Genomic DNA, 22,666 nt, shown 5'->3' with positions numbered 1-22,666 from the left:
ACTTTACCAAGATTGCTCCAGTAAAAAAAACCAACTGTATAAATGGGGAATTGTATGTAAAATAATGTGATATAATGTAAAATGTGATATCTTGTAACAATTGTAAGTCGCCCTGGATAAGGGCGTCTGCTAAGAAATAAATAATAATAATAATAATTAATAAATAATCTGTGAAACAAAATGTACTACAATGTAAAAAAGACGAGAAATACATGTTTGTTTTTTTTTGTTACATTAAAATCTTTGAGCTTTCATTCAATGAAATCCTATTTTGGTCGCTGTCGTCTTAGCCATGACAAAAGCAGATGCTACAGCAGTAACTGACCATCTTGTGTTTATATAAAAAAAAAATATATATATATATATTAGCTCAAAGAGCCAGCTGCCCAAATATAAAATAATAAACACATTTATCGTCAGCCTCTCTCCCTCTCGCTGGATTTTACCCGGTGTAGTTTTTCGAGGCCTCTTTGTGTCAGCTGACCCGACGCCATTTTGTCCGCCATTTCCTCCCGGAGCAGCAGCGATACTCGCCGCAAAAACAGTGCTGGGCAGCGCCTGCCTTTCAACCCGAGAAAAAACACAACCCCGGCCCCTTAGCATGACACAATAAGACGGGTCCCCCAGCAGACACGCAACAAAACCGCAACCATGGCTCTGAAAATGGTAAAAGGCAGCATCGACCGCATGTTTGACAAAAACCTCCAGGATCTGGTACGTGGCATCAGGAATCACAAGGAGGACGAGGTAAGCAAATCGAATTGAAAATGGGAAGTTGTTTGGGAATAATGATAATAATAACGACAACAAGCTGTCATTTTGAAATCCTAGCGTATTATTAATGCAAAGCACAGTGCACACGATTGTCCCCATCTGCGAGGATAATGCTAGCTATTTAAATTGAAGGCAGCTCTTCCGCCGGTCAGGTAGGGATGTGTCAAAATTCAACTGAGCAATGAAATGAATAACAATAAACATATAGTGTCTCTTTACATAAATCTGTGCTTGGCTTTCGTACTGACACGTATTTAAATTAATCTCAAGTCTCTGATGCGTTTGCACAGGTACCAGTAAACAACGCTATGTGTTTTTAAAAAAAAAAAACATTCGCTACATTTTTCTGTTCTCAAGTACCATACAGTTTCGTAGGCCCTTGTGAAATGCACGAAATATCATGACATATTGCAAGGCTGAATTGATTTTATCGTTAATTGTTATCGTGCAGAATGCACCCATTCCCCGGTTAACGTGAATTCGAGACGGAATGACGTCTGTGATTGTGGCAGTCAGCTGGGTGTTGGGCGATATTGACGTATTGATGATATTATCGTTAAATTCAGTGCAGTGTGTTTGAATGAAAAGTTTATCCAATGTGGGAATGGTTCTTTGAAACGACCAAGGAAAGGGGGTGAGACAACTTTTGAGTGCATTTGAATTTATATTCCGGTAGGCTAATTCTGTTCACTGAAGTTGTAATACAATACGTTCATGCTTTGAATGCAGATTGACAAACTGAAATAAAGCTTACTGCTGTATTATTATGTGGAGCAAGCATGGCTTCTCATTATATTCTCCACCTTGCATACATTGGACTCGACTACACCACATCATGAGTGTAACATTAGCCCACGGGCCTGCCTTGCAGACAGTTTTTGTTAAATCCACTAAGATTACTAGCTAATTTTACTCGCCTACTCGTTCATTTCAATGCATCTGTTTAAATGGTATTTATAGATTGATTGGTGGAATGATTCTATGTAGCCTGCCTGATGCTAAAAATACCCTGTCAGGGTAGTGACTCAGTTCTCAGTTAGATAAAAAAAAGAGATAAATAACCAGCCAACTACAGAAAAATGAACCCACAAACCCTGCATGCAGACAGAGAATTCAAATCGAATTGAAACAGGCTGCCAGCTGTGCTACTGGGGGAACTGGGTATGCACCAGCTCTCAACAGATAGCCTGTTCTGTACGCACACACACACACACGCACACGCACACAGGAAGAAGCATGTCAGTCAGTGGGCCTGCTTGGTTAATTAGTGATCACATTGAGTTGGGGGTGGATTACCGCAGCACTGCATCCAGATCTGTACATACTGCAGGTGTCTAATCATTTTGCTTACACTCTGGGTGTAAAGATTCATCTGTGTCGATGAGTCCTGACCCTTTATTTACGTGACGTATCACAGTAGAAGTCTGTACAACAGAGCTTATTGTAGATCACCAGGTGGGTCTTGAGTAAAGAATATTGTAGGTGGTATGGCTACATCGTCTGTCTGTCTGTCTCAATTGGATTTGGTCCGTCATTAATTGATTATTTCGTGTTCTTATGCATCATGCAAATAGCCAGTCAGGACAGTCGCATGTATCATGAACATATGGCATTGCTACCTGCATGTCGTGGTACGCATCGCATGGTGACATTAGTGTGTAGTTGCACCCCTGGTGTTCACCCACCTGCCACGTTAGCAGCTGTGAGCTGAGTGTGGGTTTGCACTGGCGATTACACTGCGCATGTTGAAAGAGCTGCTCCCCCTTCGCATTGACCCCGTGCAGCAATTGAAGTCTGTCTGGGGCCGGGGGTGTAGCGGTTGCTTTTGAAAGGGTGAAGTCCGATCTCGTGCCAGTGGGTTTGTTACCTGAGACGCAGCATTTGTGGTTTTTGTTGGACGCCGCGGTTGCGATGTGGAAAGTAAAGACAGGTCCGTGCGCGGTGATATCTGGCTGCATTAGACTTGATCTTTGTGAGTTGATTGTTGCAGTTCCCTGGGGGTGTTTCTTGGCTTGTTCGTCAAAGTGCATTAGATTGATGCAGCTCGCTTCTCAGAAACCAGGCTTCACAGGCACTGTAGTTTGGGAGTGGGTGCCACAGTCTCTGTTTCACTACCATGCAGTGCAGTGGGTGATGGGATGAGTATCTCACAGTGGAAGTGCTGCGTATCTTAATTATGGGTTTCGCTATATCTTGAGAAAGAATTGGAGCATTCCTTTGCAGAAGTTCCAGAGGATATCATTGGACCATGGTTGCGCATTCTGGCCTCTGATTGGTTCAGCTAATGAAGGCTATATATTCTGAATAATGCATTTTGATGAAGTTTTGCATAGAGATTTATTCCGATCTTCCCCATATCGCGGTGGCCTATGGCGTCAACACCATAGCTTATATATAATGAAAGCAGTTGCCCTGTTCACTTCCTTGAATGTAGCAAACCTCCACAGCTTGCAAACCAACAGTATACAGGGTTCAATATAGTCTTATACATGGAATCGCATTGGATTCTGTGCCAGCCAGGGTTTACTTCAAGAGAAACCGCAGAGGTGACCGGCTCAGGTGTGAGCTAGTCGACAGGGGGAGTGCTGTTCAAACCTGGAATGGCTTGTTTCTCATTGCAGTTTGAGTTGATTCTTGCATGCCCTGTGTTGCACACCAGTTTCCCCACATTGCAGATGTTTGATTAAACACATTCTTGAAATATCAATGTGCAAATGAATGCACGCAGTTATTAACACCCGAGGCACACAAGCTCACCCAACCAGTGAGTCCCTCGTTGTTACTGCGTTGGGAATTTTTTTAGCTGCATGATTTATTTTTTTTTGCAGTAGAGTGGAGAGGGGCCAATGCTTGCATATGTCATGCGTCAAATGCTATTTATAACTTGAAAACCACTCGTCCAGTTCTTATGAAATTTGTAGCGACGTTCTTAAGAATGTGCCTGTTTGTAATTATTTCAGTTCCCCATTCAGTATAAGAATAAGTGAAAATCTAGGCTTATGGTGCTGAATCAAAGCTATTCCACAAGTTAAGTCATAAACAAGCCAACCTTCAAATATTGCTTGAAGGTCCTGATTGTTGTGTGTATAGATAACTGTCTGCCTCCCAGGCCAGTTCAATTTAACATTGCCTGTGTGAGCGAGATATGTGGCAGTGATTTTATCAGTACAGGGATGGGAATGAGACTTGCATAGCAGTTTGAGCCATTCCTGGTTTTACTGTGAGTCTTATAAGACGCACCTGAGCTTGTTACCTATACACTGTGGCTACTCAAGCTCATGGTAAAACCTGGAATGGGAGAAACGCAATCCCTGTTGGATTCACGTTGAATTTCAAGAGTCAGCAATGTGGGACTCCACCGCAAAGTTAACTGGATGCCTTTCTTTCTCTGAGGCGGGCTGGTAAGCACAGTGTGCCACAATGAACAGTAATGGCCCCTTTTATTGGAAGGTCTTGGAGGAAGCCAGCGTTTAGTTTCTACTGCTGAGGCTACACTGTTCTGCTCAGTCCAGTGAAATCCATTCCAGGCACCCGCTAGCTGGCTTGCCTGCCTGCTTGTCATGCTTCGAATCCACAGTGCAGCTGAAGCACAGTGCTGACGGGCAGTGTAAGCAGATCTCCCAGGAGAGATTGGGTGACACTTGTTCCTGTGCAGAGCAGCGCATCCCTGAAATATTGATAGGTGAGAAATCAAGCTTTTTGAATCGTTGCATTTTTTTTTATGTTTTAGATTACATTGACTGTGCTTATTGTGTGGGGAGCAGGGGGCCTGCCTTCCTGCTGTGAGTCTTCTAGCGAGATGTGTGTCACAGTTTCACTTTCATTTTTTTAATATTTTTTGCTCAGATGATGTGCAGCCGGAGGGAGAGGGAGAGGGAGAGGGAGAGGGAGAGGGAGACAGAGATACTTTCTTAAACAGCGAATCAAATCCTGTGTTTATAATCTTTACAGTGATGTGCAAGAGCTCCTGTACATTTCTCTCTGTTCAGCCGAGTATACATTCCCACCATGAGCTTGGCTGAATGAAAAGGAAATTAAAATCTCTCAATATCAGCAGAACGGCGCAGGCTAATCCGCATGCATGGCCTCGTCTAGAGCAACGACCTTCTGCTATTATTATTGTATATTCCTGTTGTCTACTCCAGGCTGATCTTTTTGTGCAACCTTCTCAGCATTCAGGGAGCAGAATCAAAGAAAAGGAATCCATCCCCCATCAGCTGTTACTGGGAGAAATGATTGCGAAATGTAATTAGCAGCTCCCATCGCCCCCTCCCCTCCTAGCTACAGTGTCCCATGACTAAAGACACATGAGCAGGCTCATCATTTTAAGTGTGTGTGTGTCATGTACGACAGTCTGTACATGACCTCACAAATCCAATTGAACTGTGAGTGAGGCCGTGTCTGTGTGTGTTCGAGTCCCCACAGAACCTGTGTGCTTGCAAGTCTCTGTGTCTACCGCCTATATTGACACTTCCCACTTTATTAGTAGCCGATGAGCATTGTCAGGAAGTTGAATGCACTGGAATAAGCAAGGCAATGCTGGTTTTCATTTCGCCACTTCCAGGTAGACTGGGTTTCACTTTGAATCAATTCCTTTTTTTTTAAACTAACGTCAGTGATGACATCACTCGGCAGTCCCCCTCACCTCTGACTTGACAGTGATGTTTCTCCTCTGGTGTTTCTCGCAGGCCAAGTTCATCTCAGCATGCATCGACGAGATCAAGCACGAGCTGAAGCAGGACAACATCGCGGTGAAGGCCAATGCTGTGTGCAAGCTGACCTACGTGAGTGTGCTTTTATACTGGAGTCGGCTTCTTTCATCAGCGCAGTGTGTGGCACTGAAAGCAGCAGGCGTGTTTCAGAATGCCACACTGTTTATCAAAGTTTGCTTTCTTTTTTAACTCTCCTTTTGAGACACGTTTTACAAGCTTGTAGTGACTAGTAAAGCATAATACCATTGCTGTGATTCATCATTGTGAAACTACCTGAAGGGGATCGTCCACCGCTGCATTGACTTCCTAGTTTAAATAAGGGCTGAATTAACATAAGACACCCTCTTCCACTCCACAGGCATTGTGCACTAAAGAGTTATCAGGGATGGAAATAAGACTCCTGTTGCACAGCAGTTTGATCCATTTCTGGTTTTCCTGTGAGTTTCAATAAGATACACCTGAGCTTGTTGCATACACACTGTGGCTAATCAAGATGTATTAAAACCTGGAATGGGTGAAACTGCTGTGCAGTAGGAGTCTTATTTCCATACCTGGTGACAGGGGCACTGTGAATAATGCTAGTTTTCATGCTGCCCACTTTTTGGCCCCTTCAGTCAATGCCTAACCAGGATGTTGTTCAAAGTTCAACACGTGACTGTATTTATGTAACTGACATGGTTTGAACAGGACTCGCACGAGTGAGGAGCGCTGATACTGAGGCCAGTTCAATAGCTCTCCCCCCATGTGTTGAAGGTGACCCTGTGTTGTGTTTGTTCTGCAGTTGCAGATGCTGGGGTACGATGTCAGCTGGGCGGCTTTCAACATCATCGAAGTGATGAGCTCCTCCAAGTTCACCTTCAAGGTACGGCAGGGCTCCTGACTTGGAGGGTCTGTCGCTGGGGAAAGTGACCCAATTAGGAATTATCCCCCGTTTCCATTGCCTGGCGATCCCGGCTACGGCTGCCCACGGCAACAAAACAGGATGTTTCCAGACTGGCTGCAAAGGAAGTGCATCATCACCTAGCCAGTGTTTAAGCTGTTTGTTTACAGCCATAATGAAACATGTGGAGCTTGATATATAAAAACTAAGCGACATTAGTCCAAAAAGAAACCCAACAAACCATTGTTCCTGCACGTCAGGGGGCTGCACAGGTTATTAAGGCATTTCTACCTGATGTATAGTTTATTGTTTTGTGTTTAGCAGTGGGCAGCAGTGTGGAGTAGTGGTTAGGGCTCTGGACTCTTGACCAGAGGGTTGTGGGTTCAATCCCAGGTGGGGGACACTGCTGTTGTACCCTTGAGCAAGGTACTTTACCTAGATTGCTCCAGTAAAAACCCAACTGTATAAATGGGTAATTGTATGTAAAAATAATGTGATATCTGTCTAATGTGAAATAATGTGATATCTTGTAACAATTGTAAGTCGCCCTGGATAAGGGCGTCTGCTAAGAAATAAATAATAATAATAATAATAATTTTTAATAGAGAGCAGCACGCAAACTGAAAGCTCGCTCTGCTTTGTTCTGAATGCAGTGTTGCCGGCTGGTTTCTGTAAAACAAAACTCAATCCCCCAGTGACCTTTGACCCACTGCAAGAAGTCCCAAGGGTGGCCAGGTTTGGAAAAAAGCACCAAATCTTAATGATTTTGGTGAAGGCTGTAGCGCCAGGCAGTGGAAACAAGGATTTTTTTTTTTCCTATAGGAATTTACAGTTTGAATTTAGCTTTTAATTATTTATGTTTTTGAAGTTATGTGTTTTATTATTATGATTATTATTAGTCTTAGTCTGCATATAATTATTTACTTTATTTACAATGGATTTCTGTTTCAAAATCCTTCAGTCTACTTTCATTTCCATTAAACACTTTGGGACAGTTGGTCGGAGTAGGTGTTTGACTGCTCATCCCTGTCCATCTCTCTCTCTCCAGCGGATAGGTTACCTGGCTGCCTCTCAGTGCTTCCATGAGGGGACTGATGTCATCATGCTGACAACCAATCAGATTCGCAAGGTGAGCTCTTTGGGTCTGTTGTTGCAAGCTTAGCTCGATGTGCTGGACTGTTTTGATTGCTTATCGGCTTGGTTCTGTACTGTGTTTGGCTCATGCCTTAGTACCATAAGCACCCTGTTTTTCTGCCTGCAGGACCTCAGCAGCCCCAATCAGTACGACACGGGCGTGGCGCTGACTGGGCTCTCCTGCTTCGTGACCCCGGACCTTGCCAGGGACCTGGCCAATGACATAATGACGCTGGTGAGTGTTAACAGTGAGCGCTTAGCATGGCCAGTGAGCAAGCAAGCAAGCAACCCTGATCCAATTATATCTTCAGAAAAAATATATAAAGATATAATATATATATGTAAGGATTTTTGCCTTTGTATTTCCCTGACCTTGTAGCTCTTTAGCTTGGCATGTGGCCCAACACACACCCATGTAGGGAGTGACTGGCTTTTCATAACTCCCTGCAGCTGTGGCCTCGGGACAGATAACACTTTTGTTTTGGCATAAATTGTTTCTGCTTTAATAAACTGTTTTGAACCTGTATACAAACCATAATCAAACCAACTGAAACACACTATTGGAGCACGTAGGCTTTTTCTGATAAGCACGCACCTGGTGTGGGGCAGGGTACACATTGTTCCAGTTAAATTGCACAAGCTCTTATTGTTTCATCAGCCTTTGTTCCTTTTCATTATACAATCCGTTATTTATGCTTCCCATTTAAATGATGAAGGAAGTGAGAAATCATAGAAACTGTCTGTAAACACTGTGTGATTTTCCTGTGTTTTAATGTAAGCTCTGAATCAACGCAGTGTTAATGAAGGCATAAAATGAATCTGTGCATAGCTGGTGCACATCAGACGTTTGCAATCACCAGCCTTGTGATGCATGGGTATAGCGCTTTGCTGCCTGCGAGAATTGAGCAAAACTCATAGCATTGTTCTTAAATGTAACTTCTTGTTATCTGGGTTTCTGCTGTTCATTGGTAAAGAAGAAACGCAAATGTAACTTTTAATGAAATTACGTCAGCTAGCTGTATATCTGTAAAAAACATCTAAAAAACATCTACACTGATGCGGCTCAGAAACTAACACCTCTGTGCCATGAAAGCTGGGCTCAGACACGAACATCTCCCCTGATGCAGCTCAGACACAAACATCTCCCCTGATGCGGCTCAGACACGAACATCTCCCCTGATGCAGCTCAGACACAAACATCTCCCCTGATGCGGCTCAGACACGAACATCTCCCCTGATGCAGCTCAGACACGAACATCTCCCCTGATGCGGCTCAGACACGAACATCTCCCCTGATGCGGCTCAGACACGAACATCTCCCCTGATGCAGCTCAGACACGAACATCTCCCCTGATGCAGCTCAGACACGAACATCTCCCCTGATGCAGCTCAGACACGAACATCTCCCCTGATGCAGCTCAGACACGAACATCTCCCCTGATGCAGCTCAGACACGAACATCTCCCCTGATGCCCGGAGCTGTTTTCATCACAGCCTTGACACAACGTGGCATGGACTCCACAAGGTGCTGGGGGGTGTCTCGAGGGGTCCATGCAGTCATTAATATTTCCTGCAGTTGGAGCTGAAGGGTAGGAAGACAATAGCTCCGATGAATGCTTTGGAGAGTTCGTCCTAAACATGCTCGTCCTAGATCATGCCAGTCCTGTGCTCCTCAAACCATTCCAGTGCAGTTCTGGCACGGTCGGTCCTAATAAACTGGCCGGTTTCACACATTAATTAAAGATCTGCTGTGCTCAAAGTCCAGTGTCTGCTGGGCTCTCTGTCGGCAGGTTTGGCTACAGTGTGCTCCTCCCCTGGTAGACTCTGTGTTTCCTCCCTGCAGATGTCGCACACAAAGCCCTACATCCGCAAGAAGGCAGTGCTGATCATGTACAAGGTATTCCTGAAGTACCCCGAGTCTCTGCGCCCCGCTTTCCCCCGGCTCAAAGAGAAACTGGAGGACCCCGACCCAGGTTAGTACCCCTCAGAGTAACAGTGTCTATTGTGAACCCCTGGATATTACCCTGATACTGACACTGTCTCATGAGACATGTCTTATTGTGGACCCCCCAACTCCTAAGAGACAACACTTTGACTCCTGTCTATTGTGCACCTCTTGAAATGACTGAAAAACACTGCCCTGTGCTGTATCAGATAAGGTGACTGCTAAGACAAATCCTACCATGTAAACACCAGCATGTCTCATGAGTCACAGTATATCCTATAGGATAAACTGTACCATTGTACCTTGGCAGTAGAGGCTCTTGTTGACAAAGTGATGAAATCATTGGAACTAGTGGCAGAATGTTAACAAATAGTTCCCAGCAGTTGAACCTGTTTAATATAATATCTCTTGTCTTTCTCTCTCTCTCTCTCTCTCTCTCTCTCTCTCTGTCCCTCTCTGCTGTTCAGGGGTACAGTCAGCTGCTGTGAATGTTATCTGTGAGCTCGCCAGACGCAACCCCAAAAACTACCTGTCCCTCGCCCCACTCTTCTTCAAACTGATGACCTCCTCCACCAACAACTGGGTCCTTATCAAGATCATCAAGCTGGTGCGTACCCCCGAAAAACACTGGGGTGACCTAGTTGAAAAGTCAAGCCCTGTTGAGGGTTTTATAGTTGCAGTAATGGATGATTTTCTCCCCCCCCCACACAGTTTGGAGCCCTCACTCCACTTGAACCCAGACTGGGAAAGAAACTAATTGAGCCTCTAACAAACCTCATACACAGGTAAGAGAGAGAGAGCCGCTAACAAACCTCATACACAGGTAAGAGAGAGAGCCGCTAACAAACCTCATACACAGGTAAGAGAGAGAGCCGCTAACAAACCTCATACACAGGTAAGAGAGAGAGCCGCTAACAAACCTCATACACAGGTAAGAGAGAGAGCCGCTAACAAACCTCATACACAGGTAAGAGAGAGAGCCGCTAACAAACCTCATACACAGGTAAGAGAGAGAGCCGCTAACAAACCTCATACACAGGTAAGAGAGAGAGCCGCTAACAAACCTCATACACAGGTAAGAGAGAGAGCCGCTAACAAACCTCATACACAGGTAAGAGAGAGAGCCGCTAACAAACCTCATACACAGGTAAGAGAGAGAGCCGCTAACAAACCTCATACACAGGTAAGAGAGAGAGCCGCTAACAAACCTCATACACAGGTAAGAGAGAGAGCCGCTAACAAACCTCTTGTGTGCATTGCAGAGCAGTCGGAGTGGAGAACAGCCTTGTTTTAAAAAATATATATTTTAATTAATTGAATTTAGACATCATATCTGAATATTTCTAATTACTGGGTTGAAAATAAGTCTAGCGAATGTTGTACCCATGTGTTGCCTGTCTGATCAGGTCCCTGTGCCGTGACTTGCATTGCATTGACTTGTTAGTAATGTTAACCGTGTTTAAGGTGTTCATAATGTTTGTATCTGTGTGCTTCCTTTGCAGCACCTCAGCCATGTCCCTCCTGTATGAGTGTGTGAACACGGTCATTGCAGGTCAGCACAGACTCCTGCGTTCTCTTTTATCTGTTTTTGTTGTTGATCTTGAAAGTGACTGTGTTGATTTAGCAAGAAAAAAATAATTTAATCTCTGTACACAAAGCGAGCATTAGCCAGCCTGCCCTGGACTGGGGGGAGCTCCCTTTCCAATAGGGGAGTGAGGAAGGGAGCAGTTCAGCCTGGAGGGAGCACCTCTTAGAGATGTGAGTGAGGGAGGGAGCAGTTCAGTCTCCATGCCTCAAGTCTACCCTGGACTGGAGCACGCTTTCTAATAAGGGAGGGAGGGAGCAGTTCAGTCTCCATGCCTCAAGCCTGCCTTGGACTGGAGGGAGCACCTCTTAGAGATGTGAGAGTGGGAGGGAGAAGTTCAGTCTCCATGCCTCAAGTCTACCCTGGACTGGAGCACGCTTTCTAAAAGAGGAGTGAGTGAGGGAGGGAGCAGTTCAGTCTCCATGCCTCAAGCCTGCCCTGGACTGGAGGGAGCACCCTTTCTCTTAGGCAGTAAGGGAGAGAGCAATTCTTTATGGACAAGTCAGTTTGTCTAAAGAAAGAGAGAACACAAGGAAAAATAAATATAGATAATAACTTGGCGGTACAATAAAAAATAAAGACTAAACAAACCAATAATAACACAATACTTGCTTGTTGTTCCAGCCCTAATTCAGTGATTCATATTGCACAAGCAACGCATCACTCTCCCACAGAAATTAGACTTGGTGTGCATGGCACACAATGAGAAATATGCATTTTTGTTTACGACTGTAAGTCGCCCTGGATAAGGGCATCTGCTAAGACATTAATAATAATAATAATAATAATAATGCATTTAGAGGAAGCGCTAGTGAAGAAACAGCTGAACATCTCCTGGCCCCCGGCAGAGAGTACTGTGATCACATTCCCAGCTAATTCAATTTTAGGAACACTGCTGTCCTTTTGTGAGCCCTAATGAAACGCAGCCTGGTTTCTGCACGGCCAGGGAGGCTGGCAGAGGAACATTCACTGGGGTGTCTGTCTCCCCGGACTAATGTGAGAAAACAAAGCCGTCCGCTCGCCCCTCGCAGCCCCGCATTACCTCATGGCACTGCTTTGCAAAGCAGTTCTGGAAAGGGATTACATCACAATGTAAAACATCGCTGCCACTTCCTAGCAGAGTTTTCAAATGTATGTTATGTGCTGCTTCAAGTGATGGCACAGTTTTTCATCTAGTAGTTAAATAAATGCATGTTTTAAAGATGTTGTTATTATTATTATTATTATTATTCATTTCTTAGCAGACGCCCTTATCCAGGGCGACTTACAATTGTTACAAGATATCACATTATACATTATTTCACATTATACAGTTATCACATTATTTTTACATACAATTGCCCATTTATACAGTTGGGTTTTTACTGGAGCAATCTAGGTAAAGTACCTTGCTCAAGGGTACAACAGCAGTGTCCTCCACTGGGGATTGAACCCACAACCCTCCGGTCAAGAGTCCAGTGCCCTAACCACTACTCCACACTGCTGCCCTATGTTCTAAGCCCCGTCACCCGAATCTCACCTAATATGTATTTCTTTAATTCTCTAACATAAAGACACACACCTTATGGTACGTGTGTGTGTGTGTGTGTGTGTCTGGTTTTTTTATGGTATTTTTATTTAAAGCTCTTGGTGAATAACATTTAAGCAGGAATGGAAATGAGACCCCATTGCATAGCAGTCTGATCCATTCCTGGTTTTACTCTGACAAGCCTGAGCTTGTTACTTATACACTGTGGCTAATCAACCTCGTAGTAAAACCTGGAATGGGTGAAACTGCTATGCAATAGGAGTCTTTTTCCCATCCCTGAAACCCTTGACCCTGAAACATCTGTACAGTTTCTTGGTGGGGGTGGCGGGCTGGAGAGGGGTGTTTATTTCTGTAGACCTCATGATTTTTTTTTTTTACTTCCCAGTTTTAATATCCCTGTCTTCCGGAATGCCCAATCACAGCGCCAGCATCCAGGTAGGTCCCGGTCTGTCTTCAGCGCTATACAGTGTAACTAGGGGTGAAACTGAACATAATACTATAGACCATAGTAATGCTGCACGAACCGATCCTAACGTTATTCAGATCAAACTCCACAGGTAGAGGGTCGTTGGTGTCGATCGGGCTGATTTACCATTCCAGGTGAAACAAGTGAAGAAACAGCTGCTTGGGTTTGTGTGGATCGCTGTTCTCCACATTAAGAAAAGCAGCAAACGTCACAAATCCAAGAGGCTTCACTTGTTTCACTTTGAGTGGTAAATGATCCCAGTCGACACCAGTGGCCCTCACCTGATGGTCAGCACCTGACTTCTTACACTGTGCTGAAGAACAAGAGAGCCATTCAGAGGATCTCAACGGTCTTGTAACTGCGGCTCCCGACTGTAGCGTTATAAAAAGGGGGAGCGCTATTCTGCTGCCATTTAAATCATTAAAAGAAGCGGGCTTCAGGAACGTCTTGAACAGTGTGTGTGAGTCTGTTTGTCTTGTCAAGTAAGTTTGGACCCGTTTTTACAATTTTTTAAATGGATCAGTTGAATAGACCTCAGAAGTGGTCCGGAAAGTCAAGAATTATTGCATGCATGCATTGGTATACATGGGTCAGCTGGATTAATTTAGAGCATTGTACAGCACTGGTGTTTGCTAATGTTGCATTGTGATGCACTTGCTGATTTGACCCCCCCCCCCCCCCCCCCCGTCTGACTCTCTGTCCGTCTGTCTGTCCATCCTCAGCTGTGTGTCCAGAAACTGAGAATCCTGATTGAAGACTCTGATCAGAACCGTAAGTATTCATTTTGCAACATTTCCAATGTTTTTTTGACGCGCTTTAGTCTTTCACGCGCTGGAATTCGTTATGTTAACTCAACGCGCATTACAGCACGTTATGTTTTTATTTGACACGCAGTACTTCAATGGAGCTTGAAAACAACACCGCCTAGATTCTCAGAGCTGTTTACTCCAGACTGTCATCGGCACAATTCTTACTTACCAAACCAGAAATAAACAGGCTGGGGCTTGTGAGGAGTCCGAAGCTGTGTCTTCGTTTTAGAACTGAAACTGTTGGTTTTTTTGCACTTTGGAGTTGTTGTCTTTGGGAGTCCAGTTTAATGCATGTTGTCTGTGTGCTGCAGTGAAGTACCTCGGGCTCCTGGCCATGTCAAAGATCCTGAAGACTCACCCCAAGTCTGTGCAGTCCCACAAGGACCTCATTCTGCAGTGTCTCGATGACAAGGACGAGTCCATCCGGCTACGAGCCCTCGACCTGCTCTACGGCATGGTGAGTACAGACAGGACCCCCAAACTAACCCTGACTCTGTACAGACAGGACCCCCAAACTAACCCTGACTCTGTACAGACAGGACCCCCAAACTAACCCTGACTCTGTACAGACAGGACCTCCAAACTAACCCTGACTCTGTACAGACAGGACCTCCAAACTAACCCTGACTCTGTACAGACAGGACCTCCAAACTAACCCTGACTCTGTACAGACAGGACCTCCAAACTAACCCTGACTCTGTACAGACAGGACCTCCAAACTAACCCTGACTCTGTACAGACAGGACCCCCACACTAACACTGACCTGCTCTACGGCAGACACAAATTGAAAACGACTGCATTGATGGGCCAAATAGCCCCTTTCTCGTGTTCTTATGTTCTGGAGCTAGTGACTGAACAAGTGTCCTCTCTCTCTCTCTCTCTCTCTCTCTCTCTCTCTCTCTCTCTCTCTCTCTCTCTCTCTCTCTCTCTCTCTCTCGCTCTCGTTCGTTCTCTCTTTTTCTCTCCCCCCCCCCTTTCTTTCCCCCTCCAGGTGTCCAAGAAGAACCTGATGGAGATAGTGAAGAAGCTGATGATCCACGTGGACAAGGCGGAGGGGACGACCTACCGAGATGAGCTGCTCACCAAGATCATCGACATCTGCAGCCAGTCCAACTACCAGTACATCACCAACTTCGAGTGGTACGCTCCCTCCTGCCACTGCTGCGTTCACAAAGATGCAGCGCCTGCTTTGTGTGGTTTCATTAAGGGTTTACCTTTCTGTCCTTGTGAAGAACCATGGCATCTCTCTCTCTCTCTCTCTGATTCTCTCAATTCAATTCAAAGATGCTTTATTGGGGCATGACTACAGCAGAAGTATTGCCAAAGCAGTTACTCATTAAATAATAATAAAAATACAAATAAAAACATCATACCAAATTATTACAGAAAATAAATCTATATAAAAATATTTCAAATAAAACAGACACATGTAAAGATACTTCTTGGGAGCAGATCGCCTGTCTCGCTCATGACACTGTCTGATATATTCAGCGGCTGTGAGTGCCGTGTCACTGTTCTCGCCCAGAATAATTACCATCCTCGTCCTTCAGTGAGATTTTTTGGGAGATCTTTGATTCTCTCTCTCTCTCTCTCTCTCTCTCTCAGGTATATCAGTATCCTGGTGGAGCTCACTCGTTTGGAGGGGACTCGGCACGGTCACCTCATTGCCTCTCAGATGCTGGACGTTGCGATCCGAGTGAAGGCTATCCGCTCCTTCGCAGTGTCCCAGATGGCCATGCTGCTGGACAACGCACACCTGCTGGCCGGGAACACGCAGCGCAACGGGATCTGTGAGGTCCTGTACGCGGCGGCCTGGATCTGCGGGGAGTTCTCAGAGTACGTACGGACGCACTCCTACACAGAAACTCAAATCAGACACGTAGACACACTCTCTCACACAGACACTCACGTGCACACACGGACACACAGACTCCGACACTGACTCGCCCCCTGCATTGAATGTTTTCTTATATCATTTGTTTTGTTTTAACCCTTTGCAGTCCATTGTCGGACTGGGTCCGACACTGCAATTATTCCTCACAGGTCCTTTGTCGGACTGGGTCCGACATCATTATAGCAACGCAATAAACGGGTGTTTAGTCGTTTTTTCTCCGGAAAAAGCCGAGAAAACCATTCAATTGCCGAGTGGGAGCGACAGGAGCCGAGACAAGTCGAAAAAAAAAAAAAAAAAAAAGGCGTATCTCATGAATAGTCATACATGGTATCAGGTATCAGATAACGGGGCGGTCATAGTAAACAAGCTGGCTGAGTGCGTCAGCGCACAGAGACTATCATGGACATTTGCAGAGCTTTTTTCAGATGTTATAGTAATAAAATAATGACTTGGATCGCATTATTGAGGAGTTTGGTGATAAAACGAGTGATCCGGAGATGATCGATCGGTATGTACGACTATTATTATTATTATTATTATTATTATTATTATTATTATTATTATTATTATTATTATTATTATTATTATTTATTTCTTACATAGGTGAACGCTATAGCAAACGAAAGGGTGGGGCGGGGCTGGAGATGCCTAGTGAGTGCTTTGTTGATATGCAGGGCCATTTAAACCCGTTTGACTGTGAAAAAAAATACTTTTAAACAGCGCGTCTAAAATTAACTGCGCGTGTGAAAATTAATTAGACCTGGCGTGCCTGACGCGCAGTTAATAAATGGACTGCAAAGGGTTAAACATTATTGGGACACTGATAGTAACTAAAAATAACTGGTTTTGCTTTTATTGCTGTTCATGTATATCTAGATTTAGATATTTCTATAACAAGCTCAGGGATGGAAATAAGACTCCTATTGCATAGCAGTTTCACCCATTCCATGTTTTACACAAGTTTGATTAGCCACAGCGTATAGGTAACAAGCTCAGGTCTGTCTTATTAGACCCATCGTGAAACCAGTCTTATTTCCATTCCTGAAGCTTATCAGTAAATGGCTTTTTTGGAATAAGAGGAAGGGTGATCACACCATATCCACTTTTCAAACTAGAAACATTGAGACGCACTGCAGTGGGAGTGCCAGGAGTCTCTAACCCAACCCCCCCCCCCCCCCCTCTCCCCTCTCCAGACACCTGGAGGAGCCCATGCAGACCCTGGAGGCCATGCTGCGGCCCAAGGTGACCACCCTGCCGGGGCACATCCAGGCTGTGTACGTGCAGAATGCCGTCAAGCTGTTCGCCACTGTGCTGGCTCGCCAGGAGGGGGCAGGAGATAGGCAGGCCGCGCAGGAGACCACAGAGCTGCTCATTGAGAAACTGCCACAGTTCGTACAGAGCTCAGACCTGGAGGTGCAGGAGAGGGTAAGAGACAGAGAGGGCTTCAGAGCGCCATGACCTGGGCATGCACTTCTGTGCACCTTTTCTTTTTTTGGGGGGGAGGGTTGGCAGGATTTGGAGGAGAAAAAAGGTTCCTCTTAGAACTGATATGAACTTTTTTTTCACTTTTTTTTTTTTGTGTATATTGGGATTTCTGATGGAGTCTATACAAATATATTTGTGGTGTCGGTTCTGCAGCGCGGCGCTCACTGTGTCTGTCTGTCTGTCTGTGTGTCCCTGCAGGCATCCTGCATCCTGCAGCTCATCAAGTACATCCAGAAGCTGCAGGCGAGGGAGGTGAGCGTGTCCGAGGAGGTGAGCGCGCTCTTCTCTGGGGAGCTCAACCCCGTGGCCCCCAAAGCGCAGAAGAAGGTGCCCATCCCAGACGGGTACGCAAGGACTTGACTCCGCTCAACCCCATTCCACGGCTTGAAACTCACGCCAGCCCTGCTCACCCAAGTCCTGGGCTTCAGAACTCCCCTCAGATCAGGAGCCAGGCGTTTGAGCAGGGTTAGAAACTTGCACTAGCCCCGCTGCAGCACCCAGTCCTGGGTTTCAGAACTCTCCTTCTTTATTGAAATGATCAGGTGCCCATGAGTTTGAACGTCCTGGTAAATTTGCTTTGAATTAACTGCACTTCTCATCACAGCTTGAATAAGTCACACTTGAGTCTTACTGAGGTTTAGCATACTGTTACATCTTTTATTCTCACATATTCTGTGTCATCAGTGAGCTGCTGCTTTTCTGATGCTGTTGCTTCTTGTCCTGGTTCTGACCCATCTACCCACCCCCACCTGCAGGCTGGATCTGGACTCGTGGATCAATAAGCCCCTCCGTGAGATCGAATCCGAGGACGAGAAACCCAGAGCCATCTTCCACGAGGAGGAGCCACAGCACAGCCGACCCAGACTGCCTGAGATAGACGAGAAGGAGCTGGCCAAGGTAACGCCCCCTCGGACACGCCCCCCCCCCCCCCTAGACAAGAACACAGATCAGGATAACCCAGCGTGCACCACAACCACTGCTACACCCCTTTGCAGTCTCACACTGACACGTGTACGCATCCCTGATCTCCACGTTTTCATTCCCCTCTCCCACTCTCTGACCCGCTCTGCTCCTCTCCTCTCGTTCCAGCGCCGTGAAGTCCGGAAGCAGGAGCAGGCCAGCAACCCGTTCTACATCAAGAGCTCCCCGTCCCCGCAGAAGGTAAAGTGTGCAGACCGAGGCCGGGCTTTCCAAGCCGTTTATTAAAGCAATCCATCACAGCGCAGGGGCCGCGTTCGGAAAACGCAGCAGACATGATGTTTCTGGTAGTTTTATTTCGATGATAGTTGGGGTGAGGATCCCCAAAATCCGTAGAAGCTGGACGGAGTCCTCCAGAACTACGTTCTTTGTTTCACAGAACCAAGCTGATCCCAGTTCTTAGGACCATTAAATTCCGGCGCTGTGCTCAGTACCTGCTGCTTGAAATGGATGCCACTGTTAAAAAAAACAGTTTGAATATTCTCAAGACCTGTTCGCTTTTAGAGAGCATCTACTGTTTCGCTTACCTCTTTATGACAATGCAATCATTCTGTCTGATGTCTCTCTCTCTCTCTTTTTCTGTTCAGTGCTATCAGGAGACGGCCAATGTTGATCACATCCCTGTTGTGCAGATTGACCTCACGGTGCCCTTGAAAGTGCCAGGTGAATGCAGCCTCCAGTCCTCCAGAGGTCTCTGTAACCCTGCAGTGCAGCCTCCAGTCGTCCAGAGGTCTCTGTAACCCTGCAGTGTAGCCTCCAGTCCTCCAGAGGTCTCTGTAACCCTGCAGTGTAGCTTCCAGTCCTCCAGAGGTCTCTGTAACCCTGCAGTGCAGCCTCCAGTCCTCCAGAGGTCTCTGTAACCCTGCAGTGCAGCTTCCAGTCCTGCAGAGGTCTCTGTAACCCTGCAGTGCAACCTCCAGTCTTCCAGAGGTTTCTGTAACCCTGCAGTGTAGCCTGCAGTGCTCCAGAGGATTGAGGCAAAGTCAAGGTAGCGAGTGTTGCATGAGCAGACCACAGTAACCTCCTGCACCTAATCAGGAAGGTTCATGTCATTAAATGGGCCCCCTGTTCTAGATTGTTGCCCTGCAGTGTAGCCCAGTCTTAACTGTGCAGTACCTCCTCCAGCCCCTTAGGTGTCCCTCTAACGCCCCCCTCTGTCCCCTGTGTGCTGGCAGGCATGCCCATGTCAGACCAGTACGTGAAGCTGGAGGAGGATAGACGGCAGAAGCAGAAACAGGACAAGAAGAAAGACAAGAAGAAGAAGAAAGAGAAAGAGAAGAAGCGAGGGAAGGGGCGGCGCCTGGACTCTGCGCACACAGAGAGCGAGGAGGACATCGCGCCGGCACAGAGTGTGGACATCATGACGGAGGAGATGCCTGAGGTGAGGGGTAAGGGAGAGGTAACTCTCAATCCAGGCCTGGATAACGGTAAACAGGACAGGAGCTTCATATTTGTAATTCTTCTTTTTTTTCTACTGAGTTGGTGGTTTTAACGCTGTGTGTTTGTCCGCCCCTGTGTTTCAGAACGCACTGCCGAGCGACGAGGACGATAAAGACCCCAACGACCCCTACAGGGCCCTGGATATCGATCTGGACAAGTAGGTGCCGAGCCCCACTCGCTGCGTAACGCTGCTGCAGCAACAAATCCAGCTCTCACAGCGCCACCAAGCCCAGGCAATACTAATCATAATCAACACCCCCAGTGCATCGCAGTCTGAGCCAGTCCAGGCTTTCCTGTGAGCCTTCATTGAAAATGACCTGTACTAGAGGTCTGTGGTGTGTCTCCACTTAAACTGCTGTGCAATGTAAGCCTTTCTTTTATACCTGATCCATAACTTTATAGAACCCAAATACAATTCTAAGCTAAAACGAGATGAAAGCAAGTCAGGTTTAGCTAGTGCCATCTATAGTGTTCTTGACTTTTGTAGTTGTACCTTAAATAATACCTTAAATTGTATTTACACTACAAACTAAAATACCTTACATTTTGTCACTAACTTAAGTCTGCAGTATGATTGTAACTGACACAGTGCTTTGACGTGTGGAACACTCTGTATCAGTGTTGTATAGGAACTGGATTTGTAACTGAAGAACAACATGACTGTTTGCTTATGGCCTCTGCATGTCTGTCTGTCTGTCTGTCTGTCTGCGTCACTGACTACAGTTGAATCCTGAAACACACTGGTTTGCTGTATCCTGCCCTACCTGTCGTTTTAACCCCTACCCCTATTGTCATGTTTTTATTACAATCAAAAGAAATGGCCTGCATCGTTTTCAGTAACTAAAAACAGAAAACTCTATGTTCATACCACCAGCAAAACACCTTCTGTATTGTGTTTCAAAATCTAAAGCAGGTTAAGCAAACCAACGTGTTTGTGGCTTGACAGACAGTCGGACGCGTTTTCTTCTCCCCACCCCAGGGGGAGAGCTGGCGGCATGTTTGTGTTTATGTTGCAGCTGATCTGTTTATTTTCCCTCTTCTCACCCGTTCACCGTGTCTCTGCTCTCCTTACCATCTCTATCTCTTTCTGTCTGTGTGTGTCTCTCTCTCTCTCTCTGTCTCTCTCTCTCTCTCTCTCTCTCTCTGTCTCTCTCTCTCTCTCTCTCTCTCTCTCTCTCTCTGTCTCTTCCATGCACTCTTCTGCTGTTCAGTTTGGGGTCAGGAGGTGGAGTCTGGCGGTAAGTGCTGCAAAGGGTCCACACACACCTCCTTGTCAATTATCCTGTTGAGGTCCACAATAAATTGAGCAGTTCAAACAGTTTCTTCTTAAAATCCATTTGAGAGTGACTCGAGGATCACGAGGAATCGGACAGTTTGGAGCACAAGATCCAACCTGTCAGTAAATTTTAAACCCTGTTTTGTGCACCTCCATTACAAAACGAATCATTTGTATTTGTGGGACGCACGTGTCCCTTGTACCGTAAAGGGTTAACCCCATCCTGGTCTGTACGATCCCTGGGTACTGTGTCTCGGCGCACATGTATTTGCACCAGTCTGTTTAGTTAATAACCTGCAGGAATGTGAGACGCAGTTTGGAAACCTTGGATGAATTGACCTGCCCAGCATACCTTATATTAATGTCCTTCCCATGTATTGGCAAAATCATTACATTTAAATCAGTAGGACGTTCTATTTTAGCCTGTGCATTTCGTTTTGGTTTTATCCGCAGTGGTGTGGCTATTTATCCACCTAGGGGACTGAAGGATACGCCTGGGCTCAGTAGTGCAGCACAGTGAACCCGATGCACTCTCATGTGTGCGTGTAAGATAATATCCGAACGAGAGGAGGACTTACCACTCCATCAGTGCTTGTCCAGTTCCTACTCCAGTCTTACAGGATCGCAGTGATCGAAGTCTTTAAAATCTTAAAAGTAGCTGACAAAGCTAACCCTAACCAAATACTTTGACCAGAGGACACAGTTCCCTGTTTTTGGGATCAGTCAGATACTAGGAACCGGACAAGCAGATCTTAAGTTCTTCTGTTCTAAGACGGTGCTGAACAGTGGCGTGGCTGAGAGCTGCAGCCCGGAGTGTTTGTTAATCCCCCCCCCCCCCCCCCATGCTCATGTTTTGGTTTGGCCCCACAGGCCCCTGGTGGACAGTGACAAGCTCCCGGTGCGGACCCACAGGCCTACGGAGATGCTGAAATCCCCCGACCCCGTGGCGGGAGTGGAGGAGCAGGGCGAGAAGAAGAGCAGCAAGAAAATCAAGAAGGACAAGGAGAAGAAGGACAAGGAGAGGAAGGTACGAGGGGAGAGGAAGGTACAAGGGGAGAGGAGTGGACGCCATGTGTGGGGGCTGAGTAATGCTTGTGCAACATTAATCTTAACCTTTATTCCGGGGGGTCGCATATCCGACCCCCTGTGGACTGGGGGGACAAACTGATTTAAACATGGGGACATTGTTTGTGCTTTAAAAGTAAGCAAACGTGAACGAGATTAATTAGGCTTCAATTACACAGTGTTGCTTTGTGGTTTGCTGTGTGCCGTCTCAGCGGGTCCTCTGACGGTCGCGTTTTCTTCCTCCGTTTGCAGAAAAGCAAAGAGGAGAAGAAGAGAAAGAAGCACAGGAAGTCTGCTTCGGGGAAGGAAGTGGAAGAGGAGGGACAAGTTGAAAAGCTCGCCCCTCCAGCAGCGGAAAGCGAGAGCACAGCCCCGCCCGCAGCCCCACCCACGGAGGTAAAACCAGGAAACAGGCACCGAGATCGGGGGGGTGGGGAGGGACTGGGATAGTACAGGGAGGGAGGGGGGTGGACACGGTGCTACTGGAAGTGAGTAAAAGGATTAAACACATGCGAATGATAACCTGTTTTTGTTGTGTGGTTTGTGTAGAAGCCTGGTCTTATCCATTCCCTGTACTGTACAGTCCTCCTGTCTTGTTTGTGATCCCAGTGCAGATCTCACAGCCCCGCCGCTCCCTGCCTCTTTATGGCCAGAAATGCCTTCCTGCCTCACCTCCCCTCCTTCTCTCGTTTTG

At 46.2% G+C, this 22,666-nt stretch overlaps 1 protein-coding gene across 7 annotated transcripts in view; it reads left to right on the top strand.

The window, feature by feature from the left end:
• Positions 1–425: 425 nt before the first annotated feature.
• The window catches only part of LOC117966290 (AP-3 complex subunit delta-1-like), a 34,914-nt gene continuing 12,673 nt past the window's right edge, over positions 426–22,666 (top strand). For 2 of the 7 annotated variants that reach the window (XM_059015092.1, XM_059015088.1), the window contains exons 1-24: positions 426–747; positions 5,463–5,558; positions 6,268–6,348; positions 7,415–7,495; positions 7,628–7,735; positions 9,344–9,473; positions 9,913–10,052; positions 10,157–10,230; positions 10,948–10,997; positions 12,944–12,993; positions 13,747–13,795; positions 14,145–14,290; positions 14,826–14,974; positions 15,440–15,670; positions 16,922–17,153; positions 17,412–17,557; positions 17,969–18,110; positions 18,303–18,374; positions 18,779–18,854; positions 19,367–19,572; positions 19,715–19,788; positions 20,843–20,869; positions 21,778–21,952; positions 22,225–22,368. In XM_059015092.1, the coding sequence (XP_058871075.1) occupies positions 652–747; positions 5,463–5,558; positions 6,268–6,348; positions 7,415–7,495; positions 7,628–7,735; positions 9,344–9,473; positions 9,913–10,052; positions 10,157–10,230; positions 10,948–10,997; positions 12,944–12,993; positions 13,747–13,795; positions 14,145–14,290; positions 14,826–14,974; positions 15,440–15,670; positions 16,922–17,153; positions 17,412–17,557; positions 17,969–18,110; positions 18,303–18,374; positions 18,779–18,854; positions 19,367–19,572; positions 19,715–19,788; positions 20,843–20,869; positions 21,778–21,952; positions 22,225–22,368 (2,775 nt within the window). In that variant the 5' untranslated portion in view covers positions 426–651. The remainder of the gene's footprint in view (positions 748–5,462; positions 5,559–6,267; positions 6,349–7,414; positions 7,496–7,627; positions 7,736–9,343; positions 9,474–9,912; positions 10,053–10,156; positions 10,231–10,947; positions 10,998–12,943; positions 12,994–13,746; positions 13,796–14,144; positions 14,291–14,825; positions 14,975–15,439; positions 15,671–16,921; positions 17,154–17,411; positions 17,558–17,968; positions 18,111–18,302; positions 18,375–18,778; positions 18,855–19,366; positions 19,573–19,714; positions 19,789–20,842; positions 20,870–21,777; positions 21,953–22,224; positions 22,369–22,666) is intronic. The other 5 variants (XM_059015089.1, XM_059015090.1, XM_059015093.1 and 2 more) reach the window with 5 other exon arrangements.

The sequence above is a fragment of the Acipenser ruthenus genome, chromosome 49 (genome assembly GCF_902713425.1).
Source record: "Acipenser ruthenus chromosome 49, fAciRut3.2 maternal haplotype, whole genome shotgun sequence".
Classification (NCBI taxonomy): domain Eukaryota; kingdom Metazoa; phylum Chordata; class Actinopteri; order Acipenseriformes; family Acipenseridae; genus Acipenser; species Acipenser ruthenus.
This window is presented reverse-complemented; position numbering and strand designations above follow the sequence as displayed.